The sequence below is a fragment of the Corvus moneduloides genome, chromosome Z (assembly GCF_009650955.1).
Source record: "Corvus moneduloides isolate bCorMon1 chromosome Z, bCorMon1.pri, whole genome shotgun sequence".
Lineage (NCBI taxonomy): Eukaryota > Metazoa > Chordata > Aves > Passeriformes > Corvidae > Corvus > Corvus moneduloides.
Window position 1 is genome coordinate 31,635,496 of NC_045511.1, and position 21,817 is coordinate 31,657,312.

Here is a 21,817-nt window from a genome sequence, read left to right on the forward strand (position 1 = left end):
GAGGCTGAGGTCAGGCTGGGGTAAAGTGTTTGCTGGCTGGGAAGGGCAGGAGAGCCCCAGAGGTGGTACCCAGCTTCCTCCTGCACCACAGGCAGTGGAGGGTGGAGGCAGGAAGCTGCCAGAGCCTCACTTCCAGTTGCTTGTTATTCACTGTGGTCCTCTACCTTCCTCAGTCCCACTTGTCACTCCTCTTCATCTTTGGCATGACTGTAACAGTTCCTGTCTTTGACTGTCATTCCCTGTCCTGTTCTTTTCCTCACTCCGAACCTCTCCAAACTTTTGCTATACATCTTTTTCCCTTCCCAGCTGTCCCACCCCGAAGTGTGCTGAGACCCACACTGGTATCCCTTGTTCTGGCCTCCACTCCCCACTCTCCGCTCTGCTGCCTGTCCACTCCTGCAAGGCCATGACTTATGCTCTCATGCTATGGGGGAACTGTGCTCTTATCCCCCTGCTTCCCACTGCCCCTCCACAGCTGCTGGCCCAGCAGGGAGGATGCAGCACTGCAGGTTGTCTTCCAGTGGTACCTCTCCTCCACACCCCACAGCCGCACTGTCCCCCAGGTTGCAGGAGGTGACAGCCACTGCTGTGTTAAAAGGTGTGGTGGAAGCATGCTCCAGAGGCTGCACATTTTCCCCCTACAGTTCCCCTTTTCCACTCTTTCGTCCACAAATAACTTCTGAGCACCTGTATACTATTCGCATTAAGTATAATCCTGTAAATAAATCCTTGTACCCATCCGCCTGTCTCAAAACCCTTTGTGTACCAAAGCAAAGGGCAGCACGTTTATATCCACGTGTGTGTTTGGCAGTGGGAGGCAGCAGCACCCTTGGAACAAGGCTGCAAGGTCTGGAGGGGGACACTGCCACCCTGCCTCCAGCGAGGGAAAAGCACCGCAGGGGAGTCTCCTCCTGTGCTGGGCGTACCGAGTTCCTCTTCCTTAGGAGCTAAAGCAGTAGAACAGCCTCAACACAGCAAAGTACCCATGCGGCAAAGCAGGCTGGCCAGAAGTGAAGGTCAGCTATGCCAGAGCGAAGATGTGATGTAACTGGAAAACCTTCACTTACCGAGTGTACCCGCTCCTTCCCTGCTGTAGTTCTGAGAGCCCCAGGAGGCAGTGGAGCCTCTCTGCCTGCTGGGGCTTCCTGCTGGTAGCAGGGAATGGCCTTTAGTCCTTCACAACAGACAAGTGTCTCAGAGCTGCAGCTGTGCACACATCTGGATGTTTGGTTTCTGCGCCAAACTACGCTGTCCACAAACTAACAGGGGGCACAACTCCGTGCCAAGAAGGAAACCCAACCTGAGCTAAGGGCAGGGAATGGAAACTCTCCCAACCCCCACTGCCAGGGACTCGATGAAGGCAGTCACAAGTAAAACATGAGGCAGATGCATTTTCACTGTTTATCACACCACCATGTGCAAGACCCTTTCTTTGGCTGTGACCCAAACAAAAAAATGTACCAAAAAACCAACCCAGACCTCTAAGGCAGATCAGAAGTTACAGACAGATCACATCGATACTCCAAAAAGCTTTCTAGGGACTTCACTGTTTCCATGCTTTTTCCTACCCCTTTAACTGTCACAAAACATTGGAATGGCTGTATGTCTTTCTGTTTGCCCCTCCCCCAAACAAAGGCAGTCTGGCAGCCCTCACCAGAATCGAAGCGGGCACGCTCCGCGCTGACAGCGCAGGAAAGGACAACGCAGGCTATGGAGCGCCATCAGCGATACGGGATCTGCCGTCTGCCAGCAAAACAGAGCGCAGCACAGCTCACACAGCGCAGCACACACAGCACAGCACAGCTCACACAGCACACATAGCACAGCAAAGCACAGCTCACACAGCTCACACAGCACACACAGCACACACAGCTCACACAGCTCACACAGTTCACACAGCACACACAGCACAGCACACACAGCTCACAGCACACACAGCACACACAGCACAGCTCACACAGCACACACAGCTCACACAGCACACACAGCACACACAGCACAGCACACACAGCTCACAGCACACACAGCTCACACAGCACACACAGCACAGCACACACAGCACACACAGCACACACAGCTCACACAGCTCACACAGCTCACACAGCACAGCACACACAGCTCACAGCACACACAGCTCACACAGCACACACAGCACAGCACACACAGCACACACAGCACACACAGCACAGCTCACACAGCTCACACAGCACAGCACACACAGCTCACAGCACACACAGCACACACAGCACACACAGCACAGCACACACAGCACACACAGCACACACAGCACAGCACACACAGCTCACAGCACACACAGCACACACAGCACACACAGCACAGCACACACAGCTCACACAGCACACACAGCACACACAGCACACACAGCACACGCAGCACAGCACACACAGCACAGCACACACAGCACACACAGCACACACAGCACAGCTCACACAGCACACACAGCACACACAGCACACACAGCACACACAGCACAGCACACACAGCACACACAGCACACACAGCACACACAGCACACACAGCACACGCAGCACAGCACACACAGCACACACAGCACACACAGCACAGCTCACACAGCACACACAGCACACACAGCACAGCACACACAGCACACACAGCACACACAGCACAGCTCACACAGCACACACAGCACAGCAAAGCACAGCTCACACAGCACACACAGCACAGCACACACAGCACAGCACACACAGCACAGCTCACACAGCTCACACAGCACACACAGCACAGCACACACAGCACACACAGCACACACAGCACACGCAGCACACGCAGCACAGCACACACAGCACACACAGCACAGCTCACACAGCTCACACAGCACACACAGCACACACAGCACAGCACACACAGCACAGCTCACACAGCACACACAGCACAGCAAAGCACAGCTCACACAGCACACACAGCACAGCACACACAGCACAGCACACACAGCTCACACAGCACACACAGCACAGCAAAGCACAGCTCACACAGCACACACAGCACAGCACACACAGCACAGCACACACAGCTCACACAGCACACACAGCACAGCTCACACAGCTCACACAGCACACACAGCACACACAGCACAGCACACACAGCACACACAGCACACACAGCACAGCACACACAGCACACACAGCACACACAGCACAGCACACACAACACACACAGCACACACAGCACACACAGCACAGCTCACACAGCTCACACAGCACACACAGCACACACAGCACAGCTCACACAGCACAGCACACACAGCACACACAGCACAGCTCACACAGCACACACAGCTGTCTGTGGTGGGGCACATCCTTCCCCTGTACCTGTACAATTAAGCTCTCCTCGATCTTACCCGTAACATTCCCTGTTCCCAGGCACTTGTTGCCCAACTAAGTTCTTTTCTAATGAATACTTATTTTTATCTGAATCACAGCTGGACTGAAATAGTATTATTGTTACTGGGCCTTTGAGGAAAATTACTGAGCTGGATTGAGTCCAGGATGGCAACTGAAGGAAGACTAAAGGCAAGCATCTCAACCCTGTGAACAGAGTTCCCACAGGAGGACCTTTGAGGTCCCTTGGCCCCAGCGGCTGTGTCAGCACCTCCCTTGAAGCAGGATGTGCCTCGGTGCTTGTCAGCACCCACACGTCTGAGAACTCAAAGGAGCTTCGTCAGAAACTGACAGTGGGCCCAGCCTGGTACCCCCTCCCCAAGGCTCAGGCCTTTGCCCACGGAGAGATGCAGAGGACATCCAGCGTGTGTCTTTCACTGAACAATGGGGGAGTCTGTAACAGGTGCTCTGCACACGCGCACACACACACAGATATTTTAATATAAAGTCTGTATCTGTGTCTGAAAACTGTACAAACTATAGCAAGTGTAGCACCAATGTTGCCATTTCAGATTCAAAATTAAGTTACTGTTGTAACAAAATTAAGTGTACTGTTATTATTTATTCCATAATAAATCTTATGGAATCATTCTGTAAGAGTTAAATCAGTTAATGATTAAGTGCTGCCAAATCCTTTAGACATAAAGCACTGAGGAATTACATGGGTAGGTTTGGCAAGAGGTCCACTGCGAACCTTGTGACTCAGTGGGAGGGTCTCCCTTCCCCCTCTGCACCCTTACATTCTCAGTCCTCACCCTTTTGCATCCTGTCTCTGCTGTGTATCGTTCCAGGCTGACTCCAATCCAGTTCTCCTTTTTGTGCTTTACCTGTGTGGTACCAGAGTGAATTTTGCCATAGAACTTTGTCGTGCTTTCAGAGATTTGTAATAAAATTTCTTCTGCTGATACCTTTGACAGTGATTTTGTACATGACCTTGACCACCCAGCCACAGTACAGGTTTCACTGCACTCCAGAACTGTGCAAGTGCAGAGCACTAAGGCTCCTGCTCCTGGAAGGGGGGGTCTTGTGGTGGTTTTTTTGTCGTTTTGTGGTTTTTTTTCCTCTCTCACATGCTGAAGGCAGTAACCCCCTATGAGATTCCCCTTCAAAGCTCATGGAGGCTGTAGTCACTGCAGCCCAAAGCACCCTGAAAATAAATGTTTTGGAAATAACTCAAAAGTACTACCTTCACAAAGCTTATTCTGAGAAACACTTCCCCGCAAATAGGAATTAACAGACTACCAGAATACCTTCCTAGTAGCCAGTTCATGTTATTTCTAAACCTAAAGGAAACAAAAAAAAAAAAAAAAAAAGGGTCAACTGGCCCCCAAACAACTAAGGATTTGAACAAGTTAATGTGACACCCAAGGATACTTTTAAATCCAAGCCAGCATGTATTCAGTCACTAAACAAACACGGGTAGCACTGGTTTGCGTCCCCTTCCGGGCAAGTGTGGCGGTGTCTGGAATTCAGGCAGTGTAAGAGACCAGCCTCAACCAATACAAAACACTGGACTGAGAAGAGCCTGTTGTAAATGCGTCTTGGTCTATGCAGCCTCCAATTCACCTACCTGTGAAGAGTGTAGATTATGCACTTCATCACCTGCCAAAGCATTTGGTTTTAAAACGTTTATATAAACCACCAAGAATGTCTACACAAACTGATTTTGTGTTGGAAGATACAGTTAGAATGAAAGGCAGATGCGGAAATTTCTGGAACAAAACTGTCTGGAAAATACATTAAAACCAAAGAAAATCAACTGAACAACAGTCTTGAAAATGCTTTATTGAACCGTGTGTCTTATTGTAATGTGCAGAAGATGTGTTTGAAAAACTACAGCTTGAAAAATTTTTGAAAGTCTTCAACAATCAATAAAAAAGTCCCTACTGGGGCTAACTCTCAGGATAACCAGAGGCTGCATGTAAAGTTTTCTGTTGCAGAGACTAAAAGAAAAAAAAACCCAAAAACCCAACCAAAGCTTGTGCTGCTCTACATGAAAACAATCAAGATTTGATGATTAAAAAAAAAAAAAAAAAAAAAAGAGGAAGGAAGGAACTTAAACTTCAGTCAATGGGGTAGCTTTTTCCTGCTGTTATTTTGGATTAGCATACATGTCACAGTTCTGCTGAGAACACCACGTGGTGTCCAAGTCTGTATGTTTACTCTACAGTGCTGCTGAGATGAGAGGATACAGAGAAAGAGAGAGGCCGTGAGGTGAAAGATCTGGAAAGACATCATTATGATATAAGCCTAGTTTAGATTTTCATCAGAAGCTGTGTGCACTTTTGTTTTTATAATCTAACTTTACATTCAAAAAACCGACCAAAAAAAAAAAGGAAAAAAAAGGGAAAAAAAAAAGAAAGAAAACCAAAATCAAGTCCGAACATACCCCTTCTGCCCTTGCTTTGGGGCTATTATAAATTTCTATGCACAAGAACACCATACTCTTTTTTTTTTTCCAAACCAGTAGGATTAACAGTAAAGACATGTAGGTGGCATGATTCAACTAAAAGGCTTTTTTCCAACTTTTTTTTTATACTGGGGAAAATAACCAAAAGAAACAATAAATAAAAGGTGCTGAAGTTAGCATTAAGAATTTCTTGTAATATACTGACAATCTGGGAATCCAAATCCTCAAGCTCTCCTGATACTGTCAGGTCTCTGCACACTATGAAGCAAATACATAAATAAACTATGATTGAGGCTGTGAAAGGCTTTTTAAACTAAGACAATAGGATCCAGGTTAACTTTTTTTTTTTTTAAGAAACACAGTGAATATATGAATTGTCTACACCTGAATAAAACATATTTAACAATTAAAAAATTTTAACAACCACAACAAAGGAAAACTTTAAACAAAAGTGAACATCATTTGATTTTAGGGCACACAAAAGTCCCTTGCAGTAGCTTCCAGCAGTGGCCTTACTGCTGTGTCTCCTACAGATGCGTAAAATGAAGTTTAACTCCACATTGCGGTGACAGCTGAGAGGGCAACATAATGGTCACACACAGCAAAATGCCACACCCTGGTCACAACAATGTATCTCACTGCAGAGTTTTCATCCTGTGCAGGAACAGCACATGAAGATGTCATTCTGTCATATATTATTAAAAAGCTACTCTGTGGCCACAAACTGCTACTCAGCACTAACCTTTTTCATCATGTAACCTTTGAATAATGGGAAAGCTTTGTGTTTTATAGTTTTACTCCTTGTATTTAAGTTTTTAAATGACAAGGTCACTAAAACTCATGCACGCTGCAAAAAACGTCATGCAGTAGTTAAGGTAAACCATCCAAGCAGTTTTTATTCATTAATATTCATAAATACACACAGCAGCTTCATTAGAGATTTTTCATTTTTTTTTCCTCTTCAGTTTGAATGTGGAGTATTAGGAGAGCCTTTTGCATGTCAAGGTACAGGACACAGAGCCTTCTGCTCTGCACTGCAACCTACATTTACCTGCTAGAAGTAAAAATTAGTTAAGTGGAAATGATTATCATATATATCTTTTCTCTCTTTCTTTTGAATGTACACAATGTAACAAGAGTGACAGACCTGAAATTACAATCACCAAAACAAACCCAAGATAGTTGTTGTCCACTTTCATTGGCAAATACAGCACAGAGGACATTGTCTGCAAAGTGGGATGTCATCAAAGAGGAGGTGGAGGAGGCTCATTTCCTTTATTACTCTCTTTTAAATTTAGGTTTTCTAAAGCAACATCTAGAGGCATAATATCTACACAGCCCATAGCACCAAAATCTGCAATCTCCCCCCGCTCATCCTCATCTGAGGAGGAACTTTCTTCCTGCATCAAGGTGGACAGTAGAAGCTCCTGAACAAACAGGCTGCAGTCTGCCCGTTCACTCTCCATTGACTGACGCTCTGCTTCCGACATCTTCGGATCATTCAACCTGTGCAGCAGCAAGGGAAGAGAAGACAGGAAGTTGCTGAAAGCCCATTTATTTCACTGATACACCACCGACAGGCTGAGATGTGCTCAGAAACTGCTCCTTAGGAGAGTCCTGCCTGCCCTTCAACACGTCCAGCACCTCAGTACAACACGCATGCATTTAACAACCCACTCCTTCCCAGCTGCTGCAGCAGCATTCACAGTGGAGCCCAAAGCTAGAGGAACATCAAAAACTGTTCATGAGGTTTCCTGCTATTCACGAGTCTTTTAGGGTGGGCTGATGCCATTTCCTGGACATGCAATTATATGCCTCCCTTGTTTCCACATCAACTTCTAAGTTCACACTGGCCACAAAACACATCATTGCATGTATAAAGCCTGCGTACGGATTACTGAATGTAATTCCATTTCTCCTAGGGCACATGCATGCCCTAACAGTGGCAAGGAAATTGCTCACTCCAACTCTGAAAGTCACAGGCTGTGACTCTTGTGGGTGCTTTGATTAAGGTTCTCAAGTGAGCTTCTAACTGAAAGATGTCACATGGCATTATTTTGAACTAAGACAAAAAATCCATCCGACTCACATTCAGGCACAGGAGCTGTTAAAACTACCACACTCCTTCACAATACCAGACAAATGAAAGTATGCTTGTGGAGGGTGTGACAGAGAAGATGTGGAAAACATTTGTATTTCAGATCAGTAGTCCATGTTCTAGAACTGGAATGACACCGGAGGTGGAATCCTCTTTCAAATAACTCTGGGGTCTAAGTATAATTTCTAAACTAGGTAAGTATTCTGTTAATGAATGCCAACCTAGGCACGTGCCTGACTCCAAACACATAAGCTTCATCAAGATCTGTATCTCTACTAGAACTAAGGTGAACAGGAATTTTAAGAGGTAAATACAAGTAAATACACTGAACAAGTTACCTTGTCAGAAGGAACTGGGAATTCTGGATAGTCTGCTGACTGTTTTCTGTGTTAGATGTGTTGGTTGTTGTTGTAGATTGTGTCATAGTGGTGTTGACATTGATCGTGTTGGTGCGTCTGGTTGCATTGCGTGCAGTCTCCAGTTGCTGTCTTGCTGCCTGTGCATGTTGTCGTTCCAACTGCAGTTGCATCTGCAGCTGCTGTAACTGAGAAGCAGAAGGGCCAGAGGAGTTGAGCTGTCCTCCTGCAGAACGCCTCACACCTGATAGCTGGGATAAAAGCTCTGCCAGAGAAGAGAAAGCACCTATGACTTAAGATCTTAAATAAGCATTACACAGCAGAATAAATACACCCTGAATTCCATTTTTCTCAACTAACATCAAAACCCAACAATGCTCACAGAAGACTATGAAGAATAATGCCTATGAAGATTAAGACTAATTTATGCAGACTTAGTCCAAGTAACAAGTCAAAGTTTAATGCCTTGACAATGACAGGAGAGCCAATCTACACGTAATCGCTGGCAAAAGACGTCCTCTGCAGCAATTCTGAAACTTCCAAGTCAAAATAGCCACTGACTAAGAAACTTCTTTATTTTGGCTTTGGATGGTGACTTTTTTTTCCCTTTCAACAAGTGTTCCCTCAAAAAACAAACTACATCCTCCCAGGTATCCCAGAGGGAAGCTGTGCTGCAGCAGAGAGAGAAATACTGTACCATTGCTTCAAACATTTACTAAAAGAAATTTATTTAAGAAAACATATTAAATCACTGCTTCACAAAATGCTTCAAAAGCATTTTGTATGAATTCTTATTTCTGCCACAAGCATGGAGACCTAGTGATTAAAACCTCCCTCTGTTTTTAAGTCTTCCAATTCAGAAGGATGGAATGCTCCTTGCAAGTTTTATTCACAAAGGTTTTTTAGAAATAAGTATTAGCAGCAAATTACTGCTCAGTGCATTACTGCAGAATCTATTCTATGCCCTGTGCAGAAGGTACTTGTCACCTCAGACACCTGCCACAGTTGATGCAATGGCAGAGGAAGCAGGGGACAATCCTGCTCCTGCCCCTCTCCTCTGCATTACAAAGTTACTATATAGGTCATGACAATTTTTCTTCCATCGCATTAATGAAATGTAATTCTAAAGCAAGCTGTTTTTGAAGGAATAAAGTAAAATATGGACTAGAGTGGCTGAGTAATTTTCACCAACACTGACAGTAGCACCAAAATTAAGTAAATTTTAATTACTAGAGAATGCCACAGGGAGGAAAAAAAAGTTAAGAAAAGTAACTGATGCTATGAACTTTAAACAGGAAAATTACTGTGGTGTTTCCTATTTATTACTCCAGTAAAAAGGCAGGCATGATAAACTCACAGGCAAGATTAAGATATATTTATTCTCACTGTAAGCTGAAGCTTAGAGTACAGGGAAGCAGGTGTGAACTCAAGACAGTGCTGGAACAAGGCAGACACCAAGCTCAGTGTGCTCTAAATGCAGAAACACAGCTTCCACCAAAAGAGAATAGATGCAGAAGAATGACATTTTATCCCACATTTAATGCTGCTAAGTGGGAAGGTCCCGAGAGGCTGAAAACAAACTTCAGCAGTCACTTCACATTGTAACTGAGCTGAAGTAGCTGCCCTGGGAAAAGAAAGAGGATGTCTTGCACTGGAAGCTTCAAGAACATCCTCCCTCTTTGAACAAACTCACCTGTGACCTCACTGAACTTGTTTCCTTCTCTTGACAGGCTACTTCTTCACAGCTAATTTAATGAGTTACATCAAGTCACACCAGGCCAGCAGAGCACCAGAGGCAGCAGAAAGCGGGCAAAGGGGACCATGATTAAGGAAGGCAGTGGATCCACAGCTCCCCTTTTAGGGACAATGCCTCATTAAGACAGCTGCTGGCTACCTGCCCCTGAAGAAGTTACACCCTGATAGTAGCAAGCTCCAGTTTGAGCACTGTGTCTCCTTTGCATTATAAGCAAAGATGGATTTGTGGCAGACATTCTGAGGTTTCCCTGTAACATTCTGGCATGGTGGAAGACCATAACATTAACATGTTTAGATTTCCCCATAGGCAAAGCTATATTTGTTCTCAGAATTGTCTTCACTCTCTAGTTTTTCTTCCTTGTAAAAAAAAGTTATTTTCACATGAAAGCTAAAAATAGAACAAACAAGTCATTTCTGGGAATCCTAAAGACACAGCCTAATTACTTTCTGATGTTGACAGTAAGAACACCCTTCCCCTCTTCACCTGTGCTGTGGGATGCTGTGCCTGTAGTGCAGCTTCACAGCGACGTAGAGCAGGGCAACTACTGTCATTTTGCACTTTCCTTCCCCTGTGGAAGGAGGACAGTGGGGTAAAATTTGTGGTTACAGCTCTTACCAGCTATAGGATCCATGGCTTCTCTATTGCTTGGAGAATACGAACTCTGAGAAGACGAAAGCCCACCAGGGGAACTGGTAGTAAAGTGCATGTTTGATCTACGAGCACGGGGGCCTCCCAAACCGCGGCCTGGGTGGAACATCCTACGTACATGCCGAACACCACTGGATTCATCGTAGTCAAGAAGTTAAGAAAACAGAACTGTTTGGCATTGAGTCTTAAATAACCATTAAAGGACATTTGATGGATGAAATATGCAGGTGTACTGTTCTTGATTCATGAAGTAATGACCTAACTTTTGAAGCAGAGCTAAGGTACACTGTGGCTATGCTGTAGGTCAGACTTACTGATCTGGTAACATTTTTTTTTTAATGAAAACCCACACAAATGCATTTTCAGCCAAGCTTACTGCTGAGACAGGGATTTCAATTCTCCCTTCCCACTTCTTACATTAAGCATCAAAAATAATTAAAAAGTTAACTACAATTCTGATCAGGAAAGTTACCGAATTCCTTTTGACTTCTGTACTTCATGCTTTTATCCAAGAAATTTCATCACTTCATTCTTTAGGAAACTGCAGGTTTCTGGAATATTCAGCACATCCATCACACCCCTTTGTTTCACCTTTTTTCTTACAGCAAAAGAAATATCACTAATTCAAGTTATGACAATGATGCTTTTCATTTTCCCTTTTCCCCACTTCCGCCTATCAGATGCTTGTATTTTGTGTCACACTTTTATAGGTTCTCATATAAATTTTGAGGTAATCAACAAATTATTTAAAGATTATTTTTGTCATAAAGTTGTTAACATTCATTCCTCCAAGACAGTCCAGACAAGGCTTCTTCTTAAAAATTACTAGCATGACTCATTTGTGAAAAATGAAATAGCATAGGCTTTACTATTTCATTTTAGTGTTACTAGAATTCAGCTTAGATCTCCATCTCCCATTTTTAAATTTTTATAATAGCATGGTTACCACTCATATGGTACCAATTTCTGTGCAAGGGTAGTGTCCAATGTACTTTTCATAAATCACAGTTATGAGGCAGAGCCTCATGATGTCACAGAGGTCAAGAACTTAAGACTGAAAGGAATGACTTGACTTCTCATGGGAAGAGACAGCTTCTGGCCAGTACAAGATGACTTTACAGAACGTTTGCTTCTTTCAAAACTGTTGGTTATGCTACAGAGTAAAACTTACCATCTAGGGTGCAAGAGGAAAACCTCACCGGCACAGAACACGCTTTGCTTAGTACAGAGTGTCTTGCACTTCTGGATGTGCCAATTTTGGATGCTACTGGAGATGAGTTGCTAAATTAGATGGACTATAGAATCTATGTAGTTTGGCAAGCTTTTAATAATTAAACATGTTAGAACAGGATATTATCTGAGGATTTTTCAAGCACAGGACTCTAGGGTAACTCTCCCAACTGCAGCTTTTAAAGTGGTTTGAGATAAAAGTCATTCTTCAAATACCAGCTAAGCATGCACTTGAGTCCTACCAGCTATGCTGAAGTAAGAAAAGACTCTGCAAACCTTACCTTGTGACAAACATTTAAACTGAATAGTCATGTGAGAACTACTTGCATGATTAACACTGAAAAGATGTATTTAATGAATTTTCAGGTATTTTCCTGCTAAAGAAAGAAACTGGGTTTTAAAGAGCTGTCCACAGACTGTAGGAATAAATGACACACCTTGCAATAGCTGCACAAGGTTTGTAGTAAGAAACACATGCAGTGTTTTGGGACAACTCTAGGAAAGAACAAAAACCAAAATTAACCAAATATGTCTAATTAATAGCTGGTGGATAAGACCACCTCTCAGAACTGTAGCAGATCCAACAATAAATGTTTACCTCAAACTGCAAAATAAATTTTCACTCTAGAAAAAGTACAAGCCAAGAGCCTCCTCTATCTCCTTTTTGTACATGAAAGCAATTACAGGGCCTGGAGAGTTGTTCTGTACAGCTTCAACTTCATATACAGCAATATAATTGTATATCAGAGAGCAGCTTTCTAACAGCTTCCTGTTAGAGTCCAATGGTTCTTATTTCCTACACTGCCAGACCCTGAGTGAAAAAGGGCATATTTGCTTCCTTTTTTCCTGCTTTAGACCTGCCTATTGCTAGATATGATGTAGAGACCAATGTCAAACAGACACTTCAAGATACTTCTTACCAGGTTTTAGAAATTTGACAACTCTGGACACCAACACAATAGAGTACAAGTAGAAAATTCTACATGTGTTATCTTTAACCATGGGCATTGTATTCCCAAAATATATCCATTTTGGGATGACTGATACTGAAACCTTACTCTGTATTTGAAAAAAAGGTTGTCTTTTCTAGCTCAAACATTCCCTAATTAAAAGTCATCTGGTGGCATCTCTGGTACTAGGGAGGAGAAAATGCAGCCGTAGCCTGAATTCTAATCAACTATTTCGTGTATTTCAGTAGGAAATTAATTTTACTCTGTAGCTGGAAAAATTTAAACTTCCTGCCTTAACAGAGCAGTTAAGTCAATGTTGGAAGCCCACAGTTTGAACTCTGGTACACTGCTATGTAGTTATGTAATTCTTGCTAGAAAAAGCCTAATTAGGCAGGTGCTATGAAAATCTCACAGCTGGTACAATGAGCAGAACTAAGACGATACAAGAGAAACTGCTCAAACTACATCAGCCATCAAGCAACATTTCAGAGCTGTCCAAAAGCCAGGAAAGATCTGGTGGTCTGGAAGTCACTCTCCCCTCATCAATCTTATCCCACCTCCTCCAGAAAGGGAGGATGGCATGACTCCTGGCCACTGGGGATGCCTGTGATCAAGCTCTCATAACCAGAGCCACAGTATTCAGCACCCTGCTCCTCCTGAGTGCTGAGAGCTCTACTCCTGTCTGTGAGAGAGCAAAGTACAAGCAACTGCCTTCGTCTGACTTTGCACTGATTTTTGCATCAGTTTTTCCATCATTCACCTTTCACAGTTTAAATCTATATCCAAACTCCTTTACCTGATCCAATTATTGCACAGTAATTAACCTGCACATTTAGTCAGTCCTGACCCTAAACCATGTTAATACTGACAAACTTAAATGCAATCAAACACAATCATAACGGAAGTGGAGCCATCACCTCAAATGCTGTTTCCCTTCTATTAGTGTAATCAATTCTGTTTGATAGGGCTTGGATTTTTTTTTAAATTCAACTGCTTGCGCTTACATTATTCCTTTTTCCTTTTTAAAAATCCCTGAACAAAAAAGCCACTATCAAACTTATAATGCAGTCTTTTTTTCTGTCTATTTAAATGAGAAAAAATGGAATAATCTAGAGATTCCTTACTGTAGGGATGCTACATAGCTTGCATGTCATTAAATAAAAGCCCAAACCAAAAGATATTTTATCAGTTAATTCTAGGGAGGAAAAAAATTTCAAAGAAGGAGACAAATATTCCTGTAACAAGGATGAAAAAACCCAACAGTTCCAGCTCTTCAGCCATCAAGCACAGATAAATGTCCGTAACTGGCTGCTAAGGTAACTGAAGGACAAGATCTTATTTCCCAGAAAATCTGAAGGTTTTCTGAGCTGTATTACAAAATGTCAGTAACACAACAAGATTACTTATTAAAAGATTGTGTTGAAAGTAGTTAAGCAAGTTTACAATTCAAGCAGCTATGCCTGAATCATCTAAGTCATAAATATATACAAGCACTGAATCTTGATACATATAAAACAGCACCAAGAGTAATGATGAGGCAGGATAAAACACAATGCAAGTAGAAAAAACCTCTGTCAAAATTCTGTAAATGTTTCTGCTGTTAGAGCACAAAACACTCTCAAGTATACCTACAAGTCTGTGCACAGTCTGATAACCACACTTATTTAAACTAGCAGATGAACCTTCTTATTTTTGACATACATATCTTTAGCAACCTAAGTTCCAGGAAATCCAGAATATGACCCTTTGACTATAAAAATCAAACCAAGTCACCATGACTACTAGGTGAAACAGTCTAGCCCCTTTGCTTCAAATTGGAAAGGATATTAAATCTCTAGGAGCTCTGTGTTCCAGTGTAAGATGAGCTGCAAAGTCATCTGTTACGTGATTCGGATCCCCTCCAGGTAATGCTGCACATATTGGACAAATCTGAAATAACAAAGCAAGGAAAAAACCCAACTTTATAAATATTACAAGAAATAGAACTTGTATCGAATCAGTCATTAGACACTGGCTCTTATGCTCTAAAATCACATTTTGGCATTCACAAACACGTGAATATCAACATACTCAAAAACCTCAGAAAAATTACTGAAGTGCAGACATTAATTTGGCCACCTTTTACTTTATGAATTTCAGAATACTATGAAAACCAGAGCTAGGATTCTCAAATTCAATTTGCAATGTCTTGAAAATTAGTATTTGCATGCCAGTTCTGCCCCAGTCAGTCAAGTCTAATCATACAGGAATGTTATTTGCCTCCTTGACATTCATCGCAGCAAAGGAATCAGAATGAAACTGCCCCTCTTTGCTAAGTATCAAGCTGAGACCACACCACCCAGGAAGTGCAGACTTGGCAGAGAAGGGGTAATCCCCATACCCCTCCACAACAGTATTTTGAGAGAAGGTACTGAGGTCTCTCTTTGATTTTGTTTGGTTCCCTTCCCCCCCCCCGCCCCGCTTAATGGTTTTTGGTTGTTTTTTAAACCAAAATACAGTTAACTAAGCAGGCAAACATTACCACTACTATTACCATAATTATGACTTGTTCTTTGAATGACTCTACAAATGGCATCTTCCATTTTTATTTCATTTTTCATGTGTATACTTAAGCCGATGAATGTAGATGTCAAAAGACCACAAGCATTAAGAACACTTGTATAAAAGAACACACATCTGTTGGACTCTCATGGAGGTGAGAACAAGGTCTTGAAGTTTACTATAAAATCTCAGCTGCTTTTGACAGGAGCTGCTGCATCTAATTCCACTTTAATTTTAGTGATCAGTTCTGAAAAGAAAACCAGGCATTTTAAAAGCTTTTTGCTACAACTCCTTCCCTTGTATTTTTAATGTTCAGCATTTCTCTCCACAGATTTTTCACCTCTACAGAAGCCAAACAAGTGCACTACAGGGTACATCTTATTACAGCATAATATAACAAATACTCAGCTATGCCAACATATCATATAGCTATCCTGTAGGGATATAGGAATGGATGTGTATTGGACAGATGGTTCTGAATTCCCTAAACTTCATTACAGCTGCTTAATCTTCTAACAGAAGAGTACACAACACTTTCAAAGCAATCTTCTTTTATTTAAGCTACTCTGAGGAAGCAGAAACCCAATGTAAGAAGAACAACCCACTCCTGGAAAGCAGGAAAGCATCAGAAAATTCTTTGTTAACATGACAAAGGTGTAATTAACTGCCCATATTTGTGAATATACTCAATCCTCAGGAAAATACCAGCTAAGAAAAGGTTATAATGAATAGTGAGTAAGAAGGAACTGAAGTACCCCAACCCAAATCCAAAGTATCAACTAAACTTTCAAGAACTATTGACTAAGGAAAGTTATTCCAGCACTGTTACACACGAACAGCAACTTAGTTAAGCATAAGCTCTGACAGAATCACAAACAACAAAGATTGCTGGATCATTTATTAAGCATGACACAGCTAAAAATCATTATTAATTATAACATGCATGAACAATCGGTGCAGCTGAAAGGCAAATATTGTCAGAATTTTCTCTTAAATTTATGAGCATTTGTATTAGGAAATCACCACGCAACCCTGAACGATGACTTTAAAGGCCTAAGCCAATCCCACTCATACAACCCTGCCAGTTTCCAGAACTGTGCATGTATTATCACAACTTCCCCATTTACATACAAAGTAACCACCTTAAGTGACAGCACTTCTGTAAGTGACAGCACTTCTGTAACCTCAACAAGAGTCACTGGGAGAACAGGGACACTGAGACTGTCTCAGATTGTCCATTTCATTACTGCAGAAAAAGCTCTCCCCAGTTTTATCCTCAAAGTATCAACAACCTAGTGCTTACAATTCATGTACCAAGAGGCCTAGTTACTGTCTTCCCAAAAGTGAGAAAGCTTTTGCAGTGCAATATAATAGCAGAAAATTTGAATCTTTGTTCTGAAACAAGACTGAAGAGATGGTATTTGATGAAGTCTCCTAAATATTTTTTCATTTACAATGCTAGCAAGACTTCTAATTGAACACTAAATTTCATCTGGGCCAGTCCAACTAACCTGAACCCCCAACACCAACAAAAACAATCATCATACTGATTCCCAGACTCCTCTGCCTTACAACTCTAACCACTGTCCCTGGACATTATATGGGTGAAGAAATACTGGTTCTTTAGAAGAGGAAGGGGGCTCTTTCAACAGGAAGGGTGGCTTGCTCTTTAAGTGAGAGAGCAGCTGGGGTGCATTAAAAGTGCTGTCTGGATGGAAGATGACCTGATGGAGACCTTACATGTTGGAATTAAAAAGAGAACAGGCAAAGGTGATGTTATAGGGGTTGTCTACTACAGGCCACCTGACCAGGAGGAAGAAACAGATCAGGCCCTCTAGCGACATAGAGCAGCTGCCTCACACTTGCAGGACCTGATCCTCATGGAGGTCTTCAACCACCCCAGAATCTGTTGGAAGGACAACACAGTGTGACTGCAATCCAGGAGGCTCCTGGAGTGCACTCGGGGTTTCTCCAAGTGATAAAGGAACACACAAGGAAAGGTGCTAGATGGGACTTCATAATTACCAACAAGGAGGATATCAGTCAGGATGTGAAGGTCAAAGAAAGCCTTGGCTGCAGTGACCTTGACATGGTGCAGTTCGAGATCCTGAGGGCAGGGAAGAAGATGAAAAACAAGCTCGTGACCCTGGACCTCAGCAAAGCATACTCTGGCCTCAAAATAACTGCTTGGAGGAGTCCCATGGTGTAAGAACCTGGAGAGTAAAGGGGCCCTGAGAAAGCCTATTAATATTGAAAGACCACTTCCCTCCAAACTCAAGAGTTCTCCATCCCAATGAATACGAAGTCACGCAAAAATGCCAGGAGGCCTACATAAATGATCAAGACACTTTCGGACAAACTCAAACACAAAAAACCCCCCCATACAGAGGTTACCCTCCTAGGGTAGCCCTGGAGGGATACATAAGCATTATCTGAGCATCACAGGGCAATGTAAGCAAAGCTAAAGCCTAAATGGAACTGTGTCAGGCAATTAGTATCCACAGTAACAAGAAGGGCTTCTAGAAGTGCAGAGAAAATAAAAAGATAACCAGGGAAAATGCGAGCCCATTGCTCAAAAGATGTGAGGCCTAGTTACACAGGACACAGAAGAAGCTGAAGTACCAAGTGCCTCCTTTGCTAGTCTTTACTGGCAAGACTGGTCTTTTGCCACTCCAGGCCCCACAGAGCAGGGAGAAAGTCTGGAGCAGTGAAGACATTCCCCTGCTGGAAGAGGATTACTCTGCAGAATACTTATGTGAACTGGAATACTTAAATCCACAGGCTGTGATGGTGTGATGCACCAAGAGGTGCTGAGGGAGCTGGCAGATGCCATTGTGAGGCTCCCTCCTCTCAATCTTTTAACAATAATGGTGACTGCGTGAGATGCCTGAGGACTGGAGTAAAGCAAATTTCACTCCCGTCTTAAAGACAGGCAAGTAAGAGGAGGACCTAGGGAACTACAGGCTGGTCATCTTGCTTTGATCCCTGGGCAAGTGAGGAAGCTATTGTTAACCACTTTCAGGCACATGAAAAGACAAGAAAATAATCAATAGTAGTCAGCACTGGCTTCACAAAGGGGAAGGCATGCTTGATACACTTCAATGCTGAAGTGTCTGGCCTGATAGATGACTGAAGAGTAGGGAAAACTTCCTACCTGGACCTCAAGTAAGACCACTGGCACTGCCTCTCACAGGATTCTCAAAGAGAAGTTGTTGATGCTCAGGCTGGATAAGTAGAGAGTGTGTCTCAACAGCTGGGCTCAGAGGGTGGTGATTAGTGGGAATTCCGCTGATTACACAAAACTATGAGGAGTGGCTGATACACCAGGGAGCTGTGTGGCCCTTTGGAGAGACCTTAAAAAACTGAAGAAATGGGACAACAGGAACCTTATGAAGGGGAAGTACAAAGTCCTGCACCTGGGCAGGCACAACCCCAGGAACCAGCACACACTGGAGGCCAGTCATATGGAACACAGCTTTGCAGCAAAGAACCTGGGGTCCGGGTGGACCACAAGACAGCAGTGTGCTCTTGTGGCAAAGAAAGCCAGTGGTGTTCTGGGCTCCACTGAAGAGAGCTGCCAGCAGGTCAAGGGTTGTGACCCTTTGCCTTCATCCAGCACCAGTGCCCAGTTCCCAGCTCCGCATGTATGAGAGACATGCACGCACTGAAAAGAGCTCAGTAAGAGGACACAAAGATGATTTCAAGAATGAAGGAAAGGCTGACAAAGATGGAACTCTTCAGCCTGGAGAAGGGCAGGCTAATGGGGGATGTATCTTATGAATGTCCATGAATACCTAAAGGGAACTTGAAAGAATGATGGAGCCAAGCAGCGACAGGATGAGAGACCGTGGGCACAAATTCAAACATAGGAGCTTCCTCATAAACATTAGGAAACGCTGAAACATTTCTCACTGTGAGGATCACCAAGCACTGGCACAAGTTAACCAGAGAATTAACTGTGGAGTCACTATTAGTGGAGTCACTATTAAAGAACTGTCTGGACATGGTCCTGAGCAACCAGCTGTATGTGACCCTGCTCAAGATAACCTCCAGAGATCCCTTTCAACCTCATTCAGTCTGTGATTGCTGCCTGCAGACATGTAACATTGTTGTACTTACCAGTGCCTATAAGTGAGAGAAATCAGCAGAAAGTAAACTTCTTATCTGCATCACTCTGAATATAAAAATGGCAAAATTTAACAGACCAAAAATTTTTTTGGCTTATTCCTTGAAAAACTGGGAATGCAAAGTTCCCTTACATCCCTAAAAATACATGTCTAAAACAAAACACACCTTTGGAAGGAGATACTCCAATGACTACAAGCTCAGTAAACATAAATAATTGTTTGAAAGCCTGTAACTACGAACATTTAGAATCCATAGTATTTTCCCTTCACTATCTCAGTAAGGGTACAGTACCCAAACAATTTTATGTGCATGCATACTAAGCATTTATCACAAAAGCCAGATTCAAAACTTAGCACAAACAGTAACAATCGTATTCAAAAAATATTGCCCTTTATCATTGTTTGGAACAATGATACAGCAGTGTTGCAGACTGATGCATAAAAAGGAAAATTTTGTGGGATTTTTTTTTACACATTTAACTCTTTCAGGATTCACCAGAGTAGCAGGTGTCAAGAATCACAAATTTAGGCTTTATGTGCAGAGTTCTGGAAGTCACAACTGCAAACAAGGGCGCCTCAGCTTTAAAAACCCAGGATCTATGGACACTCCGTGTCAGGAACATATCGCTGACATCAGGTGGTCCAAATCAGAATTGCAATACAAAGCCACCAAACAAAATAAAGTCATCCAAATGCAGAACTTTCAGTGGTTGACGCTGTGTGTAAAAGTTGCAAAGTTTAAGAAAAACTCAGAGGACTGTAAAAGTTGCAGTGTGTCACAGAGTTAAATAATTCTACCACAGTGCAACTGATTGTGAAGTAAACCTTTTCACTTCCTGTGTTTTTAAGAAAGATCTTAACACCTTTCCATATCACCTCTTCACCCAAGCTCCTTATTAGGTTTGAAGAGTCATTCATTAACTTTCAAAATTTCTGCGGAAGAAAAGAAAACTACAGAATTAGAATAGAGAGAACCTATTTATAACTGATTTCTTCACAATATATTAGTGATGAGTAATCCACTTCAAGTATCACTTTCTTCCTCGGGGTCTATGGTAAAACAGTTAACCAGAGAATAGCACCCTCCATGTCATTCTGCTAACCGAGTTTCTTCTCCTCCCAAGGTCAATCAAGATATCAGGAGTTAACATCTCCAATTGAAGTATTTAAGTTGAAACTTGTTTAAGAAGTGCATTTAAAACCCCATTTAGTGTCCTACTGGTTATGGATTGGGGGAAACCCCCTGCTTTGACAAGAATAGTTTTAAAACAATTTTAAAATCCCACTGCATAAAAAATAAGAGGTTCATTAAAAATGCTATTAGAAAACACAACAAACTACCTGCATGTCTTCCTCTCTCTTACAGAAAACCAGCACAGCTGTAAGCTTGCAGAACAATTACATACTAACTGTGAAAAGGGAGACACAGCTAGACAGAATACCCATGAGAACTTTCTAAATTTTGTCTTACAACATAACAATCTCCTATGTTTAGGCGGCCTTTATATCACGACAACAAGCAGAAACTCTAAAAGAAGGAACCAAGCTCATTATATTATGATACCCATAAATCACAGAAGAATTTTGACGTCATTCTCAAACATAGGTACTTAGCACTTAAATGAACACATGCTTCAGGAAAGAACAGGAAGACAATTTTTCAGAAATGAGACTATTTAAAATATATTTCCACCATGAAAGCAAGCTCTGAGGCTCCTTACCACTTCTGTTGATGTTTCTGCATGCTCAGAAGTAACATGTTCTTGAAGAGATGTTTCCGTATAACCCATTTTCCCACAATAAGGACAAGTGAAAGACTGTGGCTGCTCTACAGAGAAAGCTTCCCCACCATAGTACAAGTCTGAAACAGAAAGAGATTAAATAGAGGTTACTTCAAAGAAAGTATCATTATTAATTTTGTTCACATCAACCTCTGTTTACAAATGTACTTCATTATAATCCCTACTAAATTAATCTGTTTTTTCATTGAAATAACTATATTCAGGAGCGGTTCAGTTACTGATAAAAAAATCAGAGACTATACTTCATTTTCACTAGCACATATAACTTAAGTTTTCTAATATTTACTAGGAAAAAAGACTTCCATCATGATGCTGCTGACACTGCCACACTTCCACTTTTCCACCACTGTTCTTATCCAATATACAGGGTCAACTATGGTATTTTTCAACCATAAGATTTCAACCAGAAGCTGAACTCTTGAAAAGACCTTAAATTTAGATCAAATTTCAGAAGTCCTCACTGACACCAAATGTCAGTAT

The 21,817-nt window shown here is 42.4% G+C and overlaps 1 protein-coding gene across 1 annotated transcript in view; it reads right to left on the bottom strand.

Moving 5' to 3' along the window:
* Positions 1 to 5,184: 5,184 nt before the first annotated feature.
* Positions 5,185 to 21,817, bottom strand: part of LOC116437960 (E3 ubiquitin-protein ligase KCMF1) — a 46,402-nt gene continuing 29,769 nt past the window's right edge. The window contains exons 3-7 of the mRNA XM_032096364.1: positions 21,257 to 21,396; positions 14,695 to 14,796; positions 10,655 to 10,829; positions 8,266 to 8,548; positions 5,185 to 7,335 (exon numbers count right to left, since the gene is read on the bottom strand). Coding sequence (XP_031952255.1) covers positions 7,074 to 7,335; positions 8,266 to 8,548; positions 10,655 to 10,829; positions 14,695 to 14,796; positions 21,257 to 21,396 — 962 coding nt within the window. The 3' untranslated portion in view covers positions 5,185 to 7,073. The remainder of the gene's footprint in view (positions 7,336 to 8,265; positions 8,549 to 10,654; positions 10,830 to 14,694; positions 14,797 to 21,256; positions 21,397 to 21,817) is intronic.